This window comes from Chelonoidis abingdonii, chromosome 6 (genome assembly GCF_003597395.2).
Source record: "Chelonoidis abingdonii isolate Lonesome George chromosome 6, CheloAbing_2.0, whole genome shotgun sequence".
Lineage (NCBI taxonomy): Eukaryota > Metazoa > Chordata > Testudines > Testudinidae > Chelonoidis > Chelonoidis abingdonii.
This window is the reverse complement of record NC_133774.1, coordinates 71756473-71779616: the sequence shown is the minus strand read 5'-3', so window position 1 is coordinate 71779616 and position 23144 is coordinate 71756473. Positions and strand designations below refer to the sequence as shown.

General features: G+C 40.5%; 1 protein-coding gene across 2 annotated transcripts in view; it reads right to left on the bottom strand.

Moving 5' to 3' along the window:
* Positions 1-23144, bottom strand: part of WDR36 (WD repeat domain 36) — a 61118-nt gene that overhangs the window by 22978 nt on the left and 14996 nt on the right. Inside the window, exons 6-13 of one of the 2 annotated variants that reach the window (XM_032770079.2) lie at positions 17913-17970; positions 16322-16454; positions 15363-15538; positions 15001-15121; positions 11390-11455; positions 7924-8007; positions 3740-3894; positions 278-392 (exon numbers count right to left, since the gene is read on the bottom strand). In XM_032770079.2, coding sequence (XP_032625970.1) covers positions 278-392; positions 3740-3894; positions 7924-8007; positions 11390-11455; positions 15001-15121; positions 15363-15538; positions 16322-16454; positions 17913-17970 — 908 coding nt within the window. The remainder of the gene's footprint in view (positions 1-277; positions 393-3739; positions 3895-7923; positions 8008-11389; positions 11456-15000; positions 15122-15362; positions 15539-16321; positions 16455-17912; positions 17971-23144) is intronic. The other variant, XM_075067150.1, reaches the window with a different exon arrangement.

Genomic DNA, 23144 nt, shown 5'->3' with positions numbered 1-23144 from the left:
GGCCACAAGCCTAATCAAAGCCAGAGTTTTATACCCAACACCTTTGAAAACCATGAAGTTTATATTACTTAAAATTAAATAGATGCCAAGTCCACAACTATCCACAGTAGCAGGAGTGCCGTTGTCCTTCACCCAGAAAGAATAGAAGACAACTGTAGAGTAATCACAACCATCTGTTGCTTCAATAGCAAGATTCCTGCATTCCATCCAGAAACTACAATAAAAAAAAGTCTTTTGATTTGCAGCTATTCTTAGGGTGTAATTAAAAAAAGTTCACCTTTTTCTTTTCCATAACGTCCTCGGTGAATGCCAGACTGCATGTTGTATAAATCCACATGTCCTGTTGAAAGCCCAATTACAGCAAAGTTTCCACATGTAGTAATGTCAACTACCTTTGAAGGGAGGGGAAAAAAAAAAAAAAAAAAAAAAAAAAAAAAAAAGAGACATGAACGTAAAGCACATAGCTCATTGGCAAAGAAAAAATGTTTAATTGTAGATACGCTTATCTATCTACAGCAGTTACAAAGCATCTCCTACTGAGAAAGGAAAATCTTCAAAATCTCTGTATTACAATTCTCTTGTGGTTTTAACATTAACAACATAAATGATGGTTTGCCTTCTCCCGCACAGAATGGAAAGCTATATTTGCTTTCTTGAGAGAAGTTATGATAAAAATAAGCACATGGCAGAAAGAGTACGCAATGAAGATGAGAGTACACAAACAAACAAGTTAGTGAAATTCTCATACCCACCTAACTAATTGTAAAACAACATTTATCATCAGTCACATGCATCTTAATGCCGGATATATGATATGATCAGTGTAACCTAAAATACCAAATCTATATGATTAGCCCTTCATTGCACAAAAGGACATGTGAGGGAAGTTAACTTCAAAGTCTGCTGCCACCGTAGTTTGGTGCTAGAAATGGAGTAACAGTATCTGAAAACAATCAACTATGATGCATGCAGAAAAGAGATGAGAGTTTACATTTTAGATCTTTCAACCAAGAGTTTAAGAAGGAAGGGACATCACAAAGAAGGGTCTGGATACATGTGTGTGAACTGAAACAATCCAAGACCCACAATTCAATCTAATAGTTATACCCACCACCAAATTCCATATAGTTAGCTAGTTATTTTCCTATAATGGGATAACTTGGAAACTTCCTGATGTACCACTGATTACCCCCTTCAATATATACAAAGAATTCTCTTGTCTAAATTATCCATGTCTAAAGAAGCCTAATATAGCTGCTTAGCAATATATTTACTTGCTCAGTTGGAAAAGATTTCACACTCATTTGTACTAAGCACTCTGTATTTTGGTTGCTATTCTTGATGACAGAACTATTATATGCACTTACCTCAAACTACCATCAATTCCTGTTACCAAATAGAAAAGAACTAACTGTGGGCAGAGATCAGTGATATTGCGTAAGAGAAAACATAACAGAAAATAAAAAATGTATTCTGAACTAAGTTTAGGGAAGTCATTATAGAAGGAGTAGCAGCAATGTCTATGTTTAGGCTGCCTTTTTCCATTATAAAGGATTAAGATCTTTTCTTTGAGACGCCCTCACACTTCCATAGTTTGCAGCAGACCTTTGAAATTCGGCAGGGAGAATGCCCTTAACTAGAGAAGGGTCTTTTCTTTGTCCCCTGAAATTCCACTCAGATGTAGCCATGATATAAATTGTTTTAAGAAAGAGTCACCATTTTCCTTCTCTCACTTGGGTTCCTCAGGAAATTGTTTTGACAGGAAGCCAACATTTAATGTGCAGTTTCTAAGGCTGGTTTATGCTTCTAGCCAAGCAACAGCTACACTCCCCAACACCTACCACACTGGAACATCTGGGAGCTGCCAAAGTAGCGGAGACAAGAGGAGTAAAGGGGGGGGGTCCCATTTCTACTCCCCAATCACACTTTTCTCTGGACCAGGCACACAACACCAGCCTCACTTTCCCTCATCTGGGGGCACCACATAGTGAAGAAGCTTCCCCAACTCCTATGGGTTCAGACTAGAGAGCACTGAGAAGTGCTCCCTCCAACCAGACTTAGTACATGTACTTATTCAGTGCACAGGTTGAATACCAAGGAGGCAGAATTAAGGTTACATGTGCAATCCTAAATCTGGCATTTCCCAACTTTTGAGTGATAGACTTTGCGCCCTTAACATTCTTTTAATGTACTTTTTTGCATGCAACTTAGAAATATACAGTAACTCCTCACTTAAAGTCATCCTGGTTAATGTTGTTTCATTGTTACGTTGCTGATCAATTAGGGAACACACTCATTTAAAGTTGTACGATGCTCCCTTCTAACGTCGATTGGCAGATACCTGCTTTGTCCACTGCTTGCAGGAAGAGCAGCCGGTTGCAGCTAGCTGGGGGGAGTGGGAGGGGGAGGGGGCTTGGAACTGGGGTGGACCGACAGCCCCCTTATCAGCTCCCCGCTTCCCTAAGTCCCCTGTGCTGCAGCTGCCCAGCAGGCTATCAATCGGCAGTTCAGCTGTCCCTATCCCCCACTGCCATGTGCTGCTCCTGCCCTCTGCCTTGGAGCTGCTCCCAGAAACTCCTGCTTGCTCTGCAGGGGGGAAGGGGGAGAGGGCTAATGTCAGGGTGTCCCCCTCCCCCCTGCTCCTGCACCCTACTTACCCCTTCTCCATTTCAAGCAGGGAGGGGACACGGACAGAGAGAGAGAGAGCGAGCTTCGGGCAGCATCTGTTGTCTCAACTTCCTGATCCACTTAAAAAGACAATGCACTTAAGAGTGGGTCAGCTTACTTAAAGGAGCAGTGTGCATCTCTCTCTCCCATATAAAAGGTGCATGTCTGTCTCTGTCTGCTATGCTGTCTCCCCACCCTCGTGATCGCGTTTCCTTGTGTGAGCGGTTACATTAACAACGTGTTAACTCTTGAGGGCTCAGCCCACTGCTAGTTCATCACTTAGCAGCAAGGCATTCCCTGGGAAATATCCCTCCCTCTTCCACTTTCTTACTTTACCACCTCAACCAAGCTTCACCATCATCATAGCTGTGAACAGTATTAAATTGCTTAAAACATATACTGTGTGGATAAAGCTATAGAATATATAGTTTTTTGTCTGGTGAAAAAAGTTTCCCTGGAACCTAACCCTCCCCCATTTACATTAATTTTTATGGGGAAACAGGATTCACTTAACATCGTTTCGCTTAAAGTCACATTTTTCAGGAACAACTACGTTAAGCAAGGAGTTACTGTACCTATCATTTTCAAAAGGTGTTAATCTTGAGAAAATATTGCTTAAAATACCCTTACAAAACTGTCATGACAGTTTACCAGCCCAGGCACAAAATCTTCTCTCCCACCATAAACAAAGATGAAAGTGAGAGGAACAAAGGTACACCCTGACTATTTAAATGTCTATGGAGTAGCTACAATTCTTCAAATAATTGGAGCTCATAAAAAAAAATTTGTTTTCTTCCCCCACCTATTTCTGATTCAGGACACTATTTTAGATGACTTGGAGTTTCAAGATAAATAAGACTGAAATAGTCAGCACTTACTTTATTATTTTATCCACTTACAAAAAAGAAAAATTAACCCCAATGTAGTTGATAAGCCTTGCAAAATTCTACTTATTTAGATCTTTACCAAATGCTTCTAGGTTTTAAGTATTCAGTTTCTGTGCAACTGGATAGCAAATTAGTAGCCATGCCACAATATGGAAGAAATATGATTACCCCAAAACCAAACTTACTGTTGCATATACATCAAGAGGCTTGTTTTTGCTGAATGCTTTTGGTTTCAGTTTATGCGCTCCCATGGAAGTTTTCTGATAGTTCCAGGTTGTACAAGTTATATAACCTTGATGGCAAGCAATGATCCCATCCCAGTCATTCTGACGTGCTATCTCTGTAATACAATCCAAATTGTTACTCTAGAAACTGACATTCTGAAGTAAGAGTAATTCTTACATTACAATTTATAAAATTAGTTCCAAAAGCCATTATGTAACAAAGCCATTGCAATTTTATGTTTTCGTTAACTAGTCAAAAGGCTACGGTAAAAGAAAAAAAAAAAGCTAGAGTAAACATTGCTAAAAAAATATTTTAAAAATATTTTTGGAGATTTTAATAAACCGAAACCACATAAGGAAGCTATAATCTAGATTTGTGAGCATTATGAACACCAGGGTGGATACATTTTAAAAAGTTATCAAAACATATTTTGCATTTAAAACAGATTTATTAAACAAAAGTAAGTATCTGTTGTATTTAAGTAATTGAACTGATTGTTTCTGATCACTACATCCTTCAAGATTTTAGAACTAGTGGATTTCAACCTCTCACAGCAAGTTTTTATTCAGACCTTTGAAGAGAAAAAAAAACCAAAAAACAATCCAAGCTTTCCTGCTTTTTGAACTTCCAACTGGTTTCTTAAACTTTGAATGAACCATTTAACTGAACTAGTTAAATAAACCGAAATGAAGAATATATTCTCCTTTCACCTTCAGACAAGGTTACTGCTGTCAAAAACTGGTTAGTACTTGAACAAACTCTGGTTCCAGACACTTAACAAGTGACTTCCACCAGTTCAGTAGTTTCAATGTCTTTAAAACTTAGCAGCAAATATGTACTGCTTTATATTGTTTTTTGTATTTCAATCTAAATAATATATAAGAAGTTAGGTCTTAATATAGGTTGTCAATTTCAATTTAATTTTAAATGGGTCTATTTTTTAAACAACAACAAACCTACATTTAAATTAAATAAAAAGCTGAATTTTAATTTTTTTAATAGATTTTTATTCACATTGCTGTACCCTTTTACAGGCTTAACTGAACAGTAAGTCTGCACAACTTTGGACACTGAAATAAGAGAAAAGCCAAGTGAAATTCATGCTTCTGAAAACTGCTAGTTAAAAGCCCTGGAGACTGAAATCTACTGCAGAGCACTCTCCAGTAGACTCCGGTACTCAAGGGAACAAGAGGACTAAGGTAAGTCGACCTAGTGCGGTGTAGACACCGCCATAAGTTGACCTAAGCTACATCGACGCCAGCTATGTTATTCACGCTATGTCTACACTACTGCGGTTAGTCGACCTAAGTTACACTTTTCCAGCTACAGTAGCGTAAACTCAGGTCGACTTACCACAGTAGTATAGACATAGCCTTAGACTACCAAAGGACGCAATTAATGCCAGCTGTCGCGGTCATTTGTGCGTTCACCAGGAAATGGAACAAGACTACCACCTTATTTCCATGTAGGTGGAGTCAAATAGTAACTTTCTGTCTCTACCTAACTGGACTGGACATGAACAGGAAAACTGGAGGCACAAATTTCTGTAATACAGCCCCCCAAAATGTTTAATACGATAGTGGTTTGCACTTTTAAATTTAACCAGCAATATTAAAAAAAATAAAATAAAATAAAAAAAAAATCTATAACTCACTGGAGGATAAAGATTTTCACTTTGCCCACTAACAAGGTACGGGTGCATTGTCTGTAGGTATCTCATCCCTCTATTCTCTCAAAAACAAAATATAAAAGTTCAACAATTTGATTTTATTATTAATTTTCTCTATTGCAGTAACACCTAGAGGCCCCAACTGAGATCAAAGCCCTAATGCGAAACACCTAGTATGAGGCCACCACTGCCCCAAAGAGCTTATAGCGGTTATCCAATACATACATGTTGGGCATAGTATACACCACATTAATAGGTATTATGCGCATGCTATTAATATAATCTGTATTGGTGTTAGGAAGTTATGTTAGCTGAATGTATTATGCTCTTCCCACAATTCTGTTGACCCATGTCAAGCACCCCACAACACTTTGCAAAACTGAAGTCAGCTTTGGCAATAGAAAAATAGGAAATCTGTCAAACCAAACATGCATAAATACTTTATACCATGTTCAGTTAGGAAGTAGATACAGCGGTGTGGATAAAAATATATTAAAAAAATTAAAATTCCAATTTTATTTAAATTAAATACAAGTTCTTTTGTTAAAAAAACAGATCTACTTAAAATTGAAATTGATAACCTATATTAAAGGCCTAAACTTAACACCCGGAATGTAGTATTCAAAACAAAATAAGGGCAATTGTAAGAGGAACTAAGGACAAAGCTAGCACAAACTAACAGGTTACACTTAGAGTTTAAGTGATGTGTAAAAAGTTTTGTAACTTGTCAAGTCATACTACTACTATCTGAAATGCTATCTTTGAAGCACTCCTTCTGCGTAAGGTGAATATGCTGCAAAAACCTGCTTCTGAAAGGAGGGTACATATGTCTCCTTTTTCCATTGTACTGCTTTGTCTCTAAACAATAAATTTGGCCAAGTTTGGTTATTTAGTCTCAAACATTTTTTAAAAAATGAACCACAAGTATAGTCAAACAATACAACCTAAATAGACAAGAAAAATGCACAGGAAGGGAAACAGAAGTATTGAAATGTGGAGTGATTTGCCCAAGGTCACACAGTAGGGGGGAGAGATAGCTCAGTGGTTTGAGCATTGGCCTGCTAAACCGAGAGTTGTGAGTTCAATCCTTGAGGGAGCTACTTAGGGATCTGGGGCAAAAACTGGTCCTGCTAGTGAAAGCAGGGGGCTGGACTCAATGACCCTTCAAGATCCCTTCCAGTTCTAGGAGATTGGTATATCTCCAATTATTATTATTAATTATAAGTCAATAGCTATGCTAGGAATAGATCTCAGGTCTCCTGGCTCCCACTCCAGTAACTTTATCCACGAGAGCACATTCTACATGAGAGGAATTCTAAATATTTTAACACTCTTGAAAGACCTGCACTAATGGCCAACTAGGTCAACAAATTTATGGAACTTAAGGACATTGACTATAGCCCAATGATAGCAACAATGAGTAACAATTACTACTGAAAGAGCCAAACCAGGAGCGTGTGTTATGCAATATATGCAATGATTTTTAGTGGCACTCTGCTACCAGCCGGGATCCCTGCCTGCCTGGATGAACGGAACTCCCCCTGCTGCTGGCCCGTGTAAATGTAAAATGTATTACTGGGATGTGAAACCTTAAATTAATGAAGACTTGGCACACCACTACCAAAAGGTTGCCGACCTCTGCAATATATGAACAACCAAAATGTAAGCTTTAAAATTACACAAATTATAACTGAACATTTGTTTTTACAATATGTAGGCTATTAATGTGTTGACATTATTAAAATGAAATTGCAACCACAATTGCTTTTGCTTCTGGTGCAAGAGGATGAGTTTTTGGGGCCTTACTCTTACGGAGAAAATCCTTCCAATGTATTAACATGACAAACAAAAAAAATCCAGTCTGAGAATCATCATATTGTAGGCACTATCAAAAAATAATGAAATATTTCTCTGCATACATTCATCTACATAAAATTTTAATGACAATGCAGGATACACACATTAGTAACAGTAAGATAATTTAACTATGTCATGAACATGTGTTAATCACGAATAGCTATTTCCTTAGACTAGCAATTTCTCTCCCAGCTGGTCCCCCTGTCGACTAGTCCTATAAACTCATTCGTGAAAATATAAAGAAAGTTAAGGTGTTTCTGACTTGCGTATCACCAACAATAAAGATCCTGCAATCAAAATTTAGTTAACATCTCCAATGAGCCATGAGCCAGAGTAAAATCCAGTTCACTCTTAGACACCCGTATTGAGTGTGAAGCTCTAATGAGAGTTCTCAGAGGGAACAGTTTATATAAAAATGCCACCTTTCTACCCACCTAGTCACACTTCACTGTATGAAAAGCTGTACCATTCTAAAATATCTCCTCAAAAAGATTAATTAGGGCTTCTGACATATTCAGAAGTTTCTGAATATGTTACAAAAAATGTAAAAATGAAGAAGCAGGTTACTGTGAGCAGAAGGACGACTCTCTCCTACACATGACATAAAATATTACCTACCTGTTGCAAATGCAGTAATAGGTGGAAGGGCCATTGTATCATACTGAAGACCTTTCCTTTTTGATTTCTTTTTATTTATAGAACCTTTAAAATACCAGAAAAATGTCAGCAACTCTCAGTCAGTTAAAAATATATGTAGCCACAAACTTTCCTTAAGGTATAGACAATCTACTAAATGTAAAGTTCACAGTAAAAATATAGAAGACATTAAACTTTTGTTTAAAAAAAATTTCTAAAATGTATAAATTGAAACTTTTAACATTAAAGTCATAATAGACAAAACTGATAGCACTACTTATAAAGTTGTCCAGCACTTCCTACTATAAAGACCTTGTTTTCAGTTGCTTAAATTCTGCCACAGTAACTGCTCAGGGTATGATTTTCAATACTGAACGCCTACCTCTGGTGGAACAGTTTGGGAAAGTTTCAGCACAAACCATTCAGCCATTTCTGAGATTGAGATTAGGGGAAAAAAATTGTTTTGCCCATGTTAAAAAATTCCTCCAATCATTTTGCTGAGAAGCTCCAGTTCCTCCATGCTTTGGAGTCAGGACTTGAAATTTAGCATGCAGGGGGGCTGTTGCACTGGTGTCAAGGACACAATCCTATGCTCTGGATGTCCTTAAACCTCTGGTTGCTAGAAGCTGGGACTGGATGACAGGGGATGGATCACTCAAGAAACTGCCCTGTTCTGTTCATTCTCACTGAAACATCTGGCACTAGCCACAGTTGGAAGACAGGATATTGGGCTAGATGGACCACTGGCCATACTGGGTCAGACTATTCTTGTGTTTGGGATGTGCCTTTTGCTGTTCCTGGTAAAATCTCAAATTTGGCCAAGTTATAAGCCTTTGAAAAAACAAAAAACAATTCACACATGCTCAGAAGCAACTTTTAAGCGTTTGGCACCTAAACTCTCAGAAGAGAGAGTCTGTATTGGGCACACTCCAGCCCATGGCAAAAGGGCTGAATCAGGACTTTCCCTCCAATTGCTTCTTTGGCAGCAGGCACTGGAACCAAGAGCAGAGAGCTTCTCTCTCCTGTGCTCTTGATGATCTCTGTGCTGGAGCCCACAAACAGCATGAAGTAGCAGTCCGACTCCAATGCAGAGGGAACAAGAGCTGGACTAGAGGTGAGGACAGATGAAGTATACTAGGACAAGAAGCTGGCAGCAGGGAAGAGGAGAGAAAGCAAAAGCAACTGGAACTGGGAGCCATGGAGAGGGGTGTGTGATCAGGCTTCCTGGGGGACCGGGGACAAAAGGCTCTCTACTACTGCACTCTCCACTCCAGAACCTGGAATTGAACCAAGAGTCACAAGCCTCAATATTCCTCTGTCAGCAAATCTCTGAAACCCACCGGCAAAGTGTGCACTAAACCCCTTAGTAATGGTAGACGAGCCAATATAATCAATTACTCAATTCATTCTGGTGGCAGAGATCTGTGCTGTTGATCTAAAGGTCCAAATCCTGTTGTTGAACCATGCAGGGATCAGTATGATTTCATGTGTTAGTATTTTTACTTTTTTTCTAGTTTGCTTTTTTAAAAAGCCAGTAGATTACATGCAAAAAAACCTACATTAAAACAATATGAAAGGTTGCAGAGTCAAGCACTGGAAAGTTAGGAAATAATTCAACATGTGTGCGCATATGCATTAGAATACAGTCTTTAATGACATACTATTGTCATTCATTGTACCAGATAGATAGCGCTCTGGCAATGAATCAGGTTTGTGTAGTGAGTGAAGATGTGTTCTTCAGCATTCCTGTACTCTTTGCTGCAGTGGCTGTAGTCGGAAGGTGTGCAGTAAAGGAGGCAGGAAACTTCAGGAAAAGACACTCTCATAATTAAGGCAGTTGAATGCTTCCCTGGAAAAACTGATTCTATCCCTGCCTCTGTCACAGAGTCTGTATCATACTGGACAAGCCTCATAAATCAAACTTTTCACAAGTGGTCACTGTGTGTTCCTCAGGTGTTCCTGGGAGTCTGACTTGAGGCCCTGGAGCTCAATACACATAGCTGTAGCTGAAGTCAATGGGAACTGAGCTTTAAATATATACGTGCTGAAATATCACGCCTAGGAATCTCAAACTTGGTAGATGCTTTTGATCTCACTATCTCTGTGCCTCAGTTCCTCATCTATAAGGGAATAATGTCATCTCCTAACCTCCCAGGGGAGCTATGAAAATTGATTCAGGTTTGTGAAACACTCAGATACTATAGGGATGAGCACCACAGAAAAGTCTGAGGAAATTAACACTCCTGTCTTCAGAGCAGGGTTTGAATAGTCTGCAGTAAATAAGGCCGAAGCCACAAATTCAATGAGGAGGAAACAAAATATGGAATAGAAGCTCATCCAGTAAGCACCATCCATTCTGTGTATTTAATGAGGCAGAGGGACTGTGGAGAAATATAGCATGCGATCATGTATCATAATACATATACGAAAGGAGACCAAACAAACATTACACAGGCAAGCTTAATGCTGGCATTTCCTAACTTTTGAACTCTTGACTCTGCAACTAACTTTTTTTAAATGCCGTTTCTGTGTGATAGGTATTTTAGATCTTTTCAGAAATGATATATACTATTTTTATATTGGAATAGAAAATACAATCTAGCGATTAACACGGAAGACTTGGAGTCAAGAAATCTGAATTTCCTGTGAGAGTTTAGCAAAGTCTTAATCTTCGAACTTCAGTTCCTCTTAGGTAAAATTTGGATACTATTTCACGTTTCTCAGGACGTCGTAAGGCTTAGCTTATTAATGTACTTAGATATCACAAGTATTACAAATTCCCCAGAAAACAAATTTATGACATCACCAGATGATCACTTTTACAATTATTTTTATCTATGCACATTTGTAACCCCATTATATAATTTCAATTAGTAGAAAAGCAAGTTCCTCAGATGCAGTAGAAGTTACTTTCAAGATTAATTTGTTAAGAGGCTAAATAAGGAACACAGCATACTCCCAAAATGTAGTTCCACCAGGGGAAAAAAAAATGCTTGAAAGCCACTCAACCAGCTGCGAGGTGCTGTTGGAAAGTGAAGAGGAAGTGGACAGCCAGATTTAACAGATACAGTCTAAAGGGTGAGGGGAAGACAAAAAGTTTAATATTAAATATGTAAAAAAATTAAATAGTAAAAATGCCTACTATTCTATACTCCACTAATACAAAATAATTCATATTAAAAAAACTAGGAATTATTTCCCATAGTAGAATGATATAGTTCTAAAAAGTCAGTCGTCAGCAAATTAATTCTATTTAATTTAAAGTGTTAACTATACTACCACACAAAGACACTTCAGTCACATGTGCTGTATGTAAAATGTGCTCTGAAGCTCACCGTGCCCTACAGGATATGCTTTGGTACTTGTACAAATAGGAAAAACAAAGTCATGTCATTTTTAATACTATATTATGTAGAAATATCATTTGTACATTTGTTGTACTACTTACCGTGTCCTAAACTTTTATTGAACCTTTCATGCACTGTGGAAAAAGACTGCAAGGTTCCATCCTGACCTGATGGAATATTAAGAAACAGAAAACTAAATACCTATCCATAACAATATCAGCTTATGCCCAAGTCACAAAAATAAAAAAACAGACATTTGAACTATGATAAACCAGAATGCCACAGGAATAGTCAAGCAGTTTATGTCCAAATCTTGATATACAATAAACCCAGACAAAAACAAAACAACTTGGAGTTAGGGTTAAAAACACAAATTTACATGTACAAAAACCAAAAAAATCCACAAGTTTACAGTTATCCCAAAACAAGTGTTGCAAACCCAGGAAATGAGTAAAAGCTAACCTTTAAAGAAACCAAAATAGGCTAAGGCATCAAAACACAGTTAAAATACACAAATCAACCAAACCAACTCTGCCAGCTGCAGGGGGAAAAGATAAAAAGGAGCAGAGATGAACAAAAGCAAGACTGCATTGGGTGGGGACCATACAAGGCTGTAGATGGGCATTACATGAGAAAGTTATTTCGGGAGCAGTGGAGCTGTTGGGGCAATCTTGGGCCACCCCGCTGCCAGAAGAAGCAGAGTTTGGGTGTGGGAGGGGATAGGGGGCTCGGGCACAGGAGGGGGTGAGGCGGGCTCTGAGTGGTGCTTACCTGGGGGGCTCCCCAGAAGCAGTGACATTCCCCTCGCTCAGTTGCTAGGTGGAGGCATGGCCAGGCAGCTCTGCACAATGTCTCTGCCCAGAGCACTGGCTTCGCAGCTCCCATTCGCCAGGAACTGCTGACAATGGTAGCTGCGGGGGATGTTGGCGCTTCCGGGGAGCCCCCCCAGGTAAGTACTGCCTAAAACCTGCCTCACGCTGTCCCGTGCCTCCGTTCAGAGCGCTGGCTTCACAACTCCCATTTGCCGGGACCCACGACCAATGGGAGTTGTGGGAGCGGTGCCTGCAGCTGAGCAAGGGGGATGTCGCTGCTTCCGGGGAGCCCTGGAGGAAGGGCCAGGTAGGGAGCTTGCCAGCCCTGCCGCCCCTCCCTTCCCCTCCCTGCCCAGCAACATGGACAACTACAAAGGCTCAGTCTCAGGCTGAGGTGATTGAGAAGGAACTGAGGGCCGTTTGACCATGCAGTGCTATGTAACAATGGCACAAAAAACAAGGCTCGGGGGGAGGGGAGCAGGTAAATCACGGTCTCTCTTGATGTCGAGATTTTCCCCAGTCAGAAAGCACCATGTACAAACTTAAGGACTTTAAGGTGGCTCTAGAGTCCTTAAGCCATGGAACACTCTGTCCGTCTGGTCTGAGAACAAAGAAGTATCCTCAAATGGCAAGTCCTGAATAATATTCTGGACTTCATAGGGGAGATCAGAAGACTAACCAGGAGAATTTTTACTTAGCAACTGCAAAATCTGTGGTCCTAGCTACTGAGTCTGCAGTGATGCTCTTGCGACTAGTTTGCCCTCATTGACCAGAGAAAAGAACTCCTGCCTAGCCATCTCCAGAAGTAGATTGCTGAACTTCTACATGGAGCCCCATAAATTAAAACTGTATCACCCCAGCAGAGCCTGTTGGTTAGCAATACACAGCTGCAAACCCTCCATGGAATAAATCTTTCTGCCAAATAAGTCCACTCTTTGTGTCCTTTGATTTAGGGGCAGTAGTCTGATGTCCTGGTCACTCACTCTCATTAGCTGCCATGACTAATGAGCCCAGAGGTGGGTGGGTATAAAGGTACTCGAAACATTGGGTGCGCACATAGTATTTTCTCTTTGACCTCTTTTGAGGGACCGAGAGTTAATAATATGTCAATCAAATTATATGAGGACTCCCTGACCTGATGGCCAAATCTGCAGCCACTCTCTCACAACTCCTCAGACTTTAAATTCATCCAGAGAAACCACATCATCTGGATAGGACGAAGAGAAAGCCAAGAGTGAGGAGACTGAAGCTCTCCTACATCTTCCTGATGTTTGGTTCTGGTCCTGGAACCGGATCCTGCAGACAGAGCAGACCAATGCACAGGCTGTCCCCAGAAGATGCGCAGCCCTCATGGCACTGAATAGGCACAGTGAGGGGGGAGATCTGGAAACTAGGAAAACCTCAAAGCGTCCCAAAATGGCTACTGGTACCAGGCTAGACCCCAGGTGACCTAGCCACATTTTCTTGGCAACTCCCATTGTGGGGTCTCAATGGTAGGCAGGGAGAGAGGATCCCTGAGGAGACTGACAGGTCCTGCTTCAGGCTTGTGAGACATAAGATCCCATCTCTAAGTGGCTCATCCAGTCAATACCAGGGACCAGTACTGAGAACCTGGTGATAGAGGGAGAGTCATCATCACTGCAAGGTTCCCCTTGGAGGGTACGAATGGACTGACTAGGAAGTAGGCAACTTTGGTATCACAGGCTGGCCTGCTGGAGATGGTAAGGGATGGGACAATGGTGCTGAGGGAGACCAATACCAATGGAGACACCAGTACCAAGAGGTAGAGGCAGCAAGAAATTTGCTCAAGCACCTCCAGTGCAGTTGGCACTGAGGTGGTATCTTCTTATGGTGACAATGAAGCTGACAGCGCCGCTTCTGGCACCGGGCTCAATGGTGCCCTTTGCAGCACTGAAACCAACTGTGCTGACTAGAGCACTGATTAGGGAGAGGAGTGCTTAGGTTTCAGATGCACTCAATTCAATATGTTCTAACCCCTCTTACCAGACTTTAAGGGTAGAGATCTTCCCCTGCTCTGAGCCTCTTTGGAAGTCTTATATTTCTTTCTTAGCACAGCCAAGAGACATTGGTGACCAGATTCCAGTAATGCTGAAGGTGCACTTCTCACTGAAGCTGCAGTACTCAGCACCAAGTCAGACTGGGCCGGCTTCTATGGAGGCCTGATTGCCAACTCCAACAGCAGAAGTTTCACCCTAGCCTCCCTATGCTTCTTCATTCTAGGCTTGAACTCCCTGCAAAACTGGCACCAGTCTTAACTCTGCTTTAGCCAGGCACCTCAGGCAACTATAGTGAGAGTTGCTCACTAGCACAGGCCCTGAGCAAGAAGCACAGTGACTACGGCATACCTTGGTGCCATCAGCAGAACCCTGAAACGGGAGGCGGAGGGGAAAACCAGGTTTTTTTTAAACATCAAAATCCTACAGCTATACTAACTACCAGACTACCTCTACTATACACATCATACACAAAGCTAAGAAAGAACTGTTCTGGTAATGAACAAGGGTTCTGATGACTGTCACGGGTGATCAGAAGAAACTAAGCAGGACAAGGAGCTGCTCTGCCCTTTACACAATGATGCATGGCAGCAGAAGGAGCACAAGCCACCCAACAGGTACAGCTGAAGGAAAGTTTACAAACAACCACGCGCTAGGTGTAGACATCAAGCGAGGAATTCACATGTGCAATCACCCAAAGAATTACTCAGTATGCTTAATGTACCTAAATGATTAAATACAGTAATTTGCAATGCACTGTCAAAATGAAATCAAAAGACATTGCTAGTCATCTCTCTTTTATCACTAGCCAATAAGCTGAAAAGTGTATTTAAACAACAGAGTGGCACAAAATGGATACATTTGAGAAGTTCAGAGGATTTCTACCTGCACTAAGAATTTGCTGTCCATTTTGCCCATGGTATCTGATTTTTGTTGGAGGAGCACTATGTCCCATACGGCACCTCAACAAACGGCCACTACCTCCAGGACCATCAAAGATCCATATCTGCTTGAGAAATGCAAAGAAATGGAACATCAGTAAACATAATACTAACTCCTATTGAAAAAATAGATTGGAATAACGTAGTTAGAAACAACAACCTGTCATGTTCAGTAACTTTGGTTTTACTGTACATGCTGATGCAACTGAAAAGAGCTACCTCAGTCTACACAAGTATTCATACTTTGGAGGACCACTGGAAAAAAATAAATTTACCACAATGGTAGTAGCAGGAAAAAAAGCTTACCTTTATAGCATTATCAGCACCATTAGTAACAAGAAGTGGCTCTCCCTGGACAAATGACAAACCAGCTATTGCTGTGGAATGGGCATTTCGCATTTGACTAGTTAGTTTCTTCTCTTCCAGATCCCACAGTGCAATGTGTCCAATAGGACTTCCAGCTGCCATGACTGGATGACCATCTGATCACAAAATGAAAGGGGGGGACGGAGGGATTTATTTATTTACTAAACATTGCTTATAGCTTTCAATCAATCAATCAATCATTTTAACTTTTCAAAATTCATGTAAGCAAATCTCTCTCACAAAGATTACCATCAGAGGAAAAAATTCATTCCTAAACAGCACATAAAATTAAAGCAATCATTTATCATAGTGATCTAATTTTTAACAGAGAGAATGGAGCAGCACCATCAGTAATAGGACCAAAGGATATGCAGTATCAGATCAGACCAGGTATATCTAGTTAAGTATCAAGGTCTGACAATGGCCAGTTCCAGATGCTTCAGAGGAAGATTCACGAAACCCCACAGTAGATATTTAACTGGCTATCTTTAGATTTCAGAGTTAGATGAACGACAGGAATGGGTGCTGCCCACACATCTTAGAGCACAATTCTGCAGCAAGAGCCAAGTCTGCTGTACTGCAGAATACTCTGACCCCTACTGCTAGGCTGATCTGTTTTGAGTGAATGTTATTTCCTATTTATGAAATAGCAAAATGTTGCCATATACAGATTTTAAATATTCCCCTGCAAGATTTGCAATTTTTCCCAACTATGTAAGAAAATATCACAAGTTTATTACTATCAGTCGTTGTAAACTTTAAAAAACCCCCAAGACACAAAACCCCAAGTTTTGTGACTACAATATATTAAAAATATGTTTAATTTTTCCACTTTTCAATTAATATTATTGTTTTAATTTGATCTGCATATATGACTAATCAAACTGCTAGAAATTTACCTGTACGGAAAGATATTGCTGTGATGGGACCCCAGTCTTGCTGAAATTTCATCAGTGTTTCATCAAACTTAATGTTGTGCACAATGATATGACCAGACACAAGACCTATTGCAACTACATCTATTGCTGGTGCCTGTAAGAGAGAATTAAATGATGAGAGAGAAATTAAACAGATTCCTCTGCATCCGTCTGTATTTTTCCTATTAAAAAATAAGTTCTGCTAAATGCATTAATATATTCTTTAACTACATGACATATTATTACATCACTACTTCATTCAGCGAACTGGCTGAATTTGCAAAGCAGATGAGATAATTCTTCCTAGCAAATTAGGCAGGGATTCTGCTCCATTCTAGCCAAAAACTTACGTTTGAAATTAATAAATTAAGAATAAAACTACTGAGTCTTTGGATTTGATTTCAGTATAACTCTGAGCAATTCAGCCTTCAGTGCACAGCAGCAACAATGTGCAGTGAAGTAGGAGGATGTCTATGGATGTGCAGCCAATGGGAGGGAATGCATTAATTTAGCATAAAAATAATTTCAGAAATACATTTAAGCAATTAAAAATTTTCCTATAAAAATATTTTTGGTAGATAACTGTAATGTATAAATGTTTCCCTTTAAATATGTTCAAATAAGTCTAGTAAATTTCACATGTTCCTCGTTCACTGTCCAACTTGTGCACTATGTAAGGGAGGCAGTCTACCACAATGTGTGTGTTTGTGATACGTAACTAAAATCTGTACAGTATAAAATATGCACATGGATCTCATTTCCTGACTTGAGTGCTTAATTTTGCAAACTTAGTTTCTGTATGGAATATGCTATATCAAGTTCTGTGTAACCTACTTCATGGTCCATAAGCTTTTTCTATACCAGTACGTTACAGGTATAGCAAGTTAACACCTGATATGTATGACATTCAAGTAAATTTAGGTCTAAAATAAATGGGTTAATCTTATAGTCAAGTACTTAATAAATCTTGCACTTTGTTTCCTACCACACAGTATCGATCAATTATAGATTATAATAAGTGAATTATTTGACCATTCTAAAGCATCAAAGAGATTGAACATGTTGCACTAAAAATACATTTATATGAAATTAAAATTGTTCGCAGAAGCTTGAGCAGCTGATGTTATAAGATAAACTAAAAGTATGATACCAGAGGGTGTTTTTATTTTGTTTGTAATAGCCCCCTGGTTTTTCTTCTTTCTGGAGTTGTTCTTTTCATTTTGGCAAAAGTTTGATCCCCCTGCCCTGATTTAAATTAAAAAAAAAAAATTCAGAAGCAAGAAACTGACAACATAATTAAGCTGACCTACGGTACACCAATATCCTAAAAACTTAAGTCACCTAAGTAGTCCTTACTCAGTGGAATAACAAGAATGAAGTTACAAAAGCTATGTGACTTAGTAAGGGTTTACAGGGCTTGTCCCCTAGATTGTATGCTTCTCCGAGCAGGGATATTATCTATACTCTCTGTACGCAATATGCACCTATAGCACTGTACAAGAATGTTAAAACACAACTGACTGCTGTTCCATAGCTACCTTTTATAAACCAATGAACTATCAAAACCACTAACCTGTTCAAGGGTTGTCACACCCCCTAAGCCCCATCCTGGAAATGAGTATAAAAGTTTGCTGTGAAAAGAAAGTGTTTCAAAAGTTACATTTAGAAAAAGTCTACGTCAAAACGAATGTCTAACAAGCACATCTAGAAAGAAGCATGACAGGGAATGAAGGCTAGCAACATACATTTAAAAAAAAAATCTATGGAATTTAAAAATTAGAGTAATATGATCATTTATATTGAAAAGCTGAAAACTATATTGGTGCATTCTGTCGTCAGGATAAGACTATTTTCAGGTAGAGCAGTGGTAAAACTGAATACAAAGGAAATCGTACTCAAGGCCCTGATTATAGAATGCTTGAAGCATGAGAGGTGCATGATGTAACAGTAGGGACTAAATGACATGACTGAGGATATGTACTTTCACTGTAAGCACCAATAAAAATATTTTGGTAAACATAGCCAAACTTAATTTTATTAGTTATCAAATAATGAAACTAAATGTTTAGTTTTGCATGCTATACAAAAATTATTCAATTTTTTTTTCTTTTTTTTAATTTGGGTTACAAGGCAGATTCATTTAAACCAAATTTAGAGCTCAATCTTGCACCCACTAACAGTGCAGATTACCACAAATGCTCCCATTTATGCTATAGGGTTATCTAAATCAGTAAGCATTGAACTAGGCACCTGGCTCAAGATCAGGCCTTTAAAACATAATCGAGGATTATGTTTACATACCAGTGTGAGATGCTGAAACAAGCCCAAGCAATGCACTCATTTCAATCTGCAATCACCTACTCTCTTTTTAAACAAATAAATTTAAGAAAAAAATTCTATTTTAATCCTATTTTTAGTAGTTTTTGTACAGCACTGATCGCGCCATATAGCTACCTTGAATAAAAATAAAATAGCAATGATATTATTGAAAATGTGTAATTGCTATGAGACTAAAACCTTGAACCACATCACAGGTGTAAATTCTCATGAATTGTAGTTATACATTTTCACATTTACAGAGTGTGTGTTCATCCATAATGAGGTCTCCCACTCAAGCGTTGGAAATAGCCAGCTCATGGAAAGATAGAATACCAACTTAAGTCAAACTTATTAATAGTGACTCAGCCACAGGCCATTGTGCCAAAACCAAAATATATTAAAATAAAACTTAACTAAATACAGATTTTTAAAGTATATTTTTAAAATACATATAAAAACAAATTAAAAAGAACAAACTCATTAAAACTATATATAACTGAAGGGGTTAAAATCCATGTGCATTTTATATAACAACCTGATATATGGACTGTGCCAGCTCTTTTCCAGACCCAAAGTCCAGAGTTTGGTCAAGAGACCAGAGGCCTAGCAAACAGTGATTAGCTAAGGGTATGGCTACATTTGCAAGTGCACAGCGCTGCTGCGGGAGCGCTCCCGCGGCAGCGCTTTGAAGTGCGAGAGTTCTCGCAGCGCCAGCGCTGGGAGAGAGCTCTCCCAGTGCTGCACGTACTCCACCTCCCCGTGGGGATTAGCTTACAGCGCTGGGAGCAGCTCCCAGCGCTGCGGCACTGTTTACACTGGCGCTTTACAGCGCTGTATCTTGCTGCGCTCAGGGGTGTGTTTTTTCACACCCCTGAACGAGAAAGTTGCAGCGCTGTAAAGCGCCAGTGTAGCCAAGGCCTTAGAGAACGCAGAACAAACAAGATAACATTGCCTTTGCCAAGATATACAGAAATGCCAGATGTTGAAGCAATAACTGAAAAATTATGTTTCAAATTGAACAAAGAATCCCTGTTCCTATTGTGTTAGTTTCTTCTGTAGGGAGATGTTCTTCCCACAGATCCAACCCTGAGTTTATGAAGGGCTGGCACATAAGATATGGCATCCTCTCACCTCCCTTTCCCAGGGACCAATGCCTGCCTTAAAACACAAAAGGAGACAATCTTTATTGCCATATACTCTCACTGTTTCTTTAACGCCTACGAATGTACCTGTTGGACAATCAAAGGAGTTGCTTCATTCCTGTGGACCCTAAATCAGAATTCGATATATATATATTTTATACTAATAACATTTTATCAAAGTATTAATTAAATGTTAATTTGCTAACTTGAGACCCCGGGTGGAGACATTATGTAACCTGTTAACCACTGGCTAATGTGCTGTCTTGTCTTGCTGCAAAACCTATTTGGGAAAGTGGAACTGCTTACCCTGTCACTTTCCCCTGCCCAGGGAAAATCTATATATTCTATTGTAATCAATTGATTGACAGGGTCTCTAAGCCTAATAAGCAAGGTGACACTCCGCCAGCACTGTGCATAATAAACTCCTATGCTTGACCTCTACATGGTTTGGATTTATGTTCCTTCAATAAATCACTGATTAACACTTATTTGGCCTGCACAGTCTTTAAAGAATTTGAGTTATTTTTAAAAATAATTAAGTTCCTAGCTCTGGCTGCGAAGATATTCTAAACATGTCCCAATGCAGTGGCAAGTCTGCAAGCAAATACAGATATTGTTTCAGTCAAAGGGTCAAATGCCGCTTCCTCTCACACAGAAATGGAAGGCCCTAAAATACAGCAGAGCTTCCACTCTGCAAGGATGAGAGGAAGGAGGGAAGAAAACATAGGAGTCTGTACAAGAGGACTCTGCACAGTGGAGTTTTGTGGTTTGGCAGAAAGAGTGCAGATGAATAGCCTGGAGATTTGCCACCATATGAATTCAAACATCTAATCAACCCACCATGCAAGAGAGATACAAGCGTACCAGCTACTACAAAAGCCATGAGTCATAATTACGGCCTTTTGTATTAATGTGATTACTGAAAGTCAATGGGACGTGGTGTCCTCAGTGCAGAAGTCATTTTTGAAAACTGCATTTTGGAGAACTGGAATGTACAACTCCCTTCATCCCAACAACTTCTACAATGCAGTTACGTGTTTTCAATTTCAGATGCCTATACTGGCAAATTGCGGCAACGTAAAAAAAGTTGAATCAACAACCAGGAAGGGTCCCCAATCAGCAAGTCTCTTCCCCATCTTGAATTACTGTAGTGGAGCGTGAGGAGGCAGAAGCCTGGTCTACACTACGCGTTTAAACCAAATTTAGCAGTGTTAAACCGATTTAACCCTGCACCCGTCCACACAACAAGGCCCTTTATATCAATATAAAGGGCTCTTTAAACCGGTTTCTGTACTCCTCCCCGACGAGAGGAGTAGCGCTGAAATCGGTATATGCCATGTTGGATTTGGTTAGTGTGGCCACAAATTGACGATATTTGGCCCTCCGGGAGGTATCCACAGTGCACCATTTGTGACCGCTCTGAAAGCAATGCTGAACTCAGATGAACTGGGCCAGGTAGACAGGAAAAGCCCTGCGAACTTTTGAATTGCATTTCCTGTTTGGCCCAGAGTGAAGCTCTAATCAGCACGAGTGCGCGATGGCAGGCCAAATCCAAAAGAGTCTCCAGCATGGACCTTATGGGGAAGATACTGGATCTGATCACTGTGGTATGTGGGAGACAAATCTGTTCCATCACGCTCCGTTTACGAAATGACAAATGCATTTTTGAAAAAAATCTCCAGCTATGATACACAGACACGCGTGTTGACAAGCGTAACAGAAAAGCCAAAGAATCAAAATGGACGCTCATGGGAAGGAGGGAGGGTTACTGGAGGACTCCATGGTATCCCCACAGTCTCCGAAAAAGCATTTTGCATTCTTGGTGAGCTCCCAATGCCTGTAGGGTCAACACAATCTGTCCGGGTGGTTCAGGTATTAGGCTCGTCAATTTACTCCCCTGCACCCCATGAAGGAGAAAAGGGAAAAAAAACTTGTTTCTTGACTATTTTCAAATGTCACAGCTTGACTAGCTCGATGTCTATCCTGCATGCTGCTTACTCAGACGCGTGGTAGCTGCGGCACATGAACAGCAGCATCTTCTCCCCCTACAACCTCCTCTGTTGGCAGACACTACAGTTACAGGAACATGACTGATAGCCGTCATTCATCCTGTGAGTGCTACATAAGAGACATGGCACTCACGGTTGAGGTTCGAACTTGGGGTGCTCTGGGTAAAAATAGGAATGACTCACACGCTCATTCCCGGGCAGAATGTAGACACCAGGAACTGGGCTGGCAACCGTCTTCATCATTAGCGCAAACTTGGGGGCTGAGATCAAACACATCAGGTCCCCACCCCCCTCTCATGTCTAAAGAAAGATTCTTTGTAACTGCCTGGACTATCATAGCAGCGGGAGGCTGCCTTCCCTCTTCATTTTATCTCACTAAAAGTCAGTGTTTCCTATTCCTGCATTTCTTTATTACTTCATCACACAAAGGGGGGGACACTGCAACGGATAGCAACTAGGAGGGTTGGGGGAGGAGGGAAGCAAACGGGTGGGGACTGTTGCAGGGGGCTACCCCCTAGAATGGCACTGCAGGCTCCATTCATTTCTGCGGGATCTGACATGGAGCGGCTGTGCTCTCTGGTTCTTGTTACACTTGGCCCACCGGTTCTCTAGTACACTTGCCCATATTTTCATAAGCAGGACGTGACTCTTATTTTTTAGATAAAACAAAGGAGGAGGAATGACCGGGGAGTCATTCCCATTTTTGTCTTTTGCACCCCCCGGCGACCTCAAAGCCGAAGGCCACCAGCCAGAGAGACGACCCATGGAGGGAAGAAGACAGAGGAAAGGGTGGGGGCGAGACGGTGAGCAAAGAACCGATGAAGCTAGCAGACCGTAACAGAACGTGATAAACGTTCAATCATCGCATTTTAACAATGGCATGGGGCCAGACGGTACAAGAAACAATTGGTTACGCCAAGTCTCGCTTACCCTTGCAAAGGCAAATTGAATGCTTGCTGTGTAGCACTGCAGTAACCGCCTCTCGTCAGCAGGCATCCAGTCAACACTACGGTGGACAGTCGAACAAAAGGACCAAAACGGGTCATCCATGGTTGCCATGCTATGGCGTTCTGCCACGGGCAATCGGCAATCCAGGGAAAAAGGGCACGAAATGACTGTCTGCCGTTGCTTTCACGGAGGAAGGAATGAGTGACGACATTTACCCAGAATCACCCACGACAGTTTCTGGACCATCATGCATTGGGATCTCAACCCAGAATTCCAATGGGCGGGGGAGACTGCAGGAACTATGGAATAGTTATGGGATAGCTACCCACAGTGCAATGCTCCAGAAATCGACGCTAGCCTCAGTATATGGACACACACCACCGAATT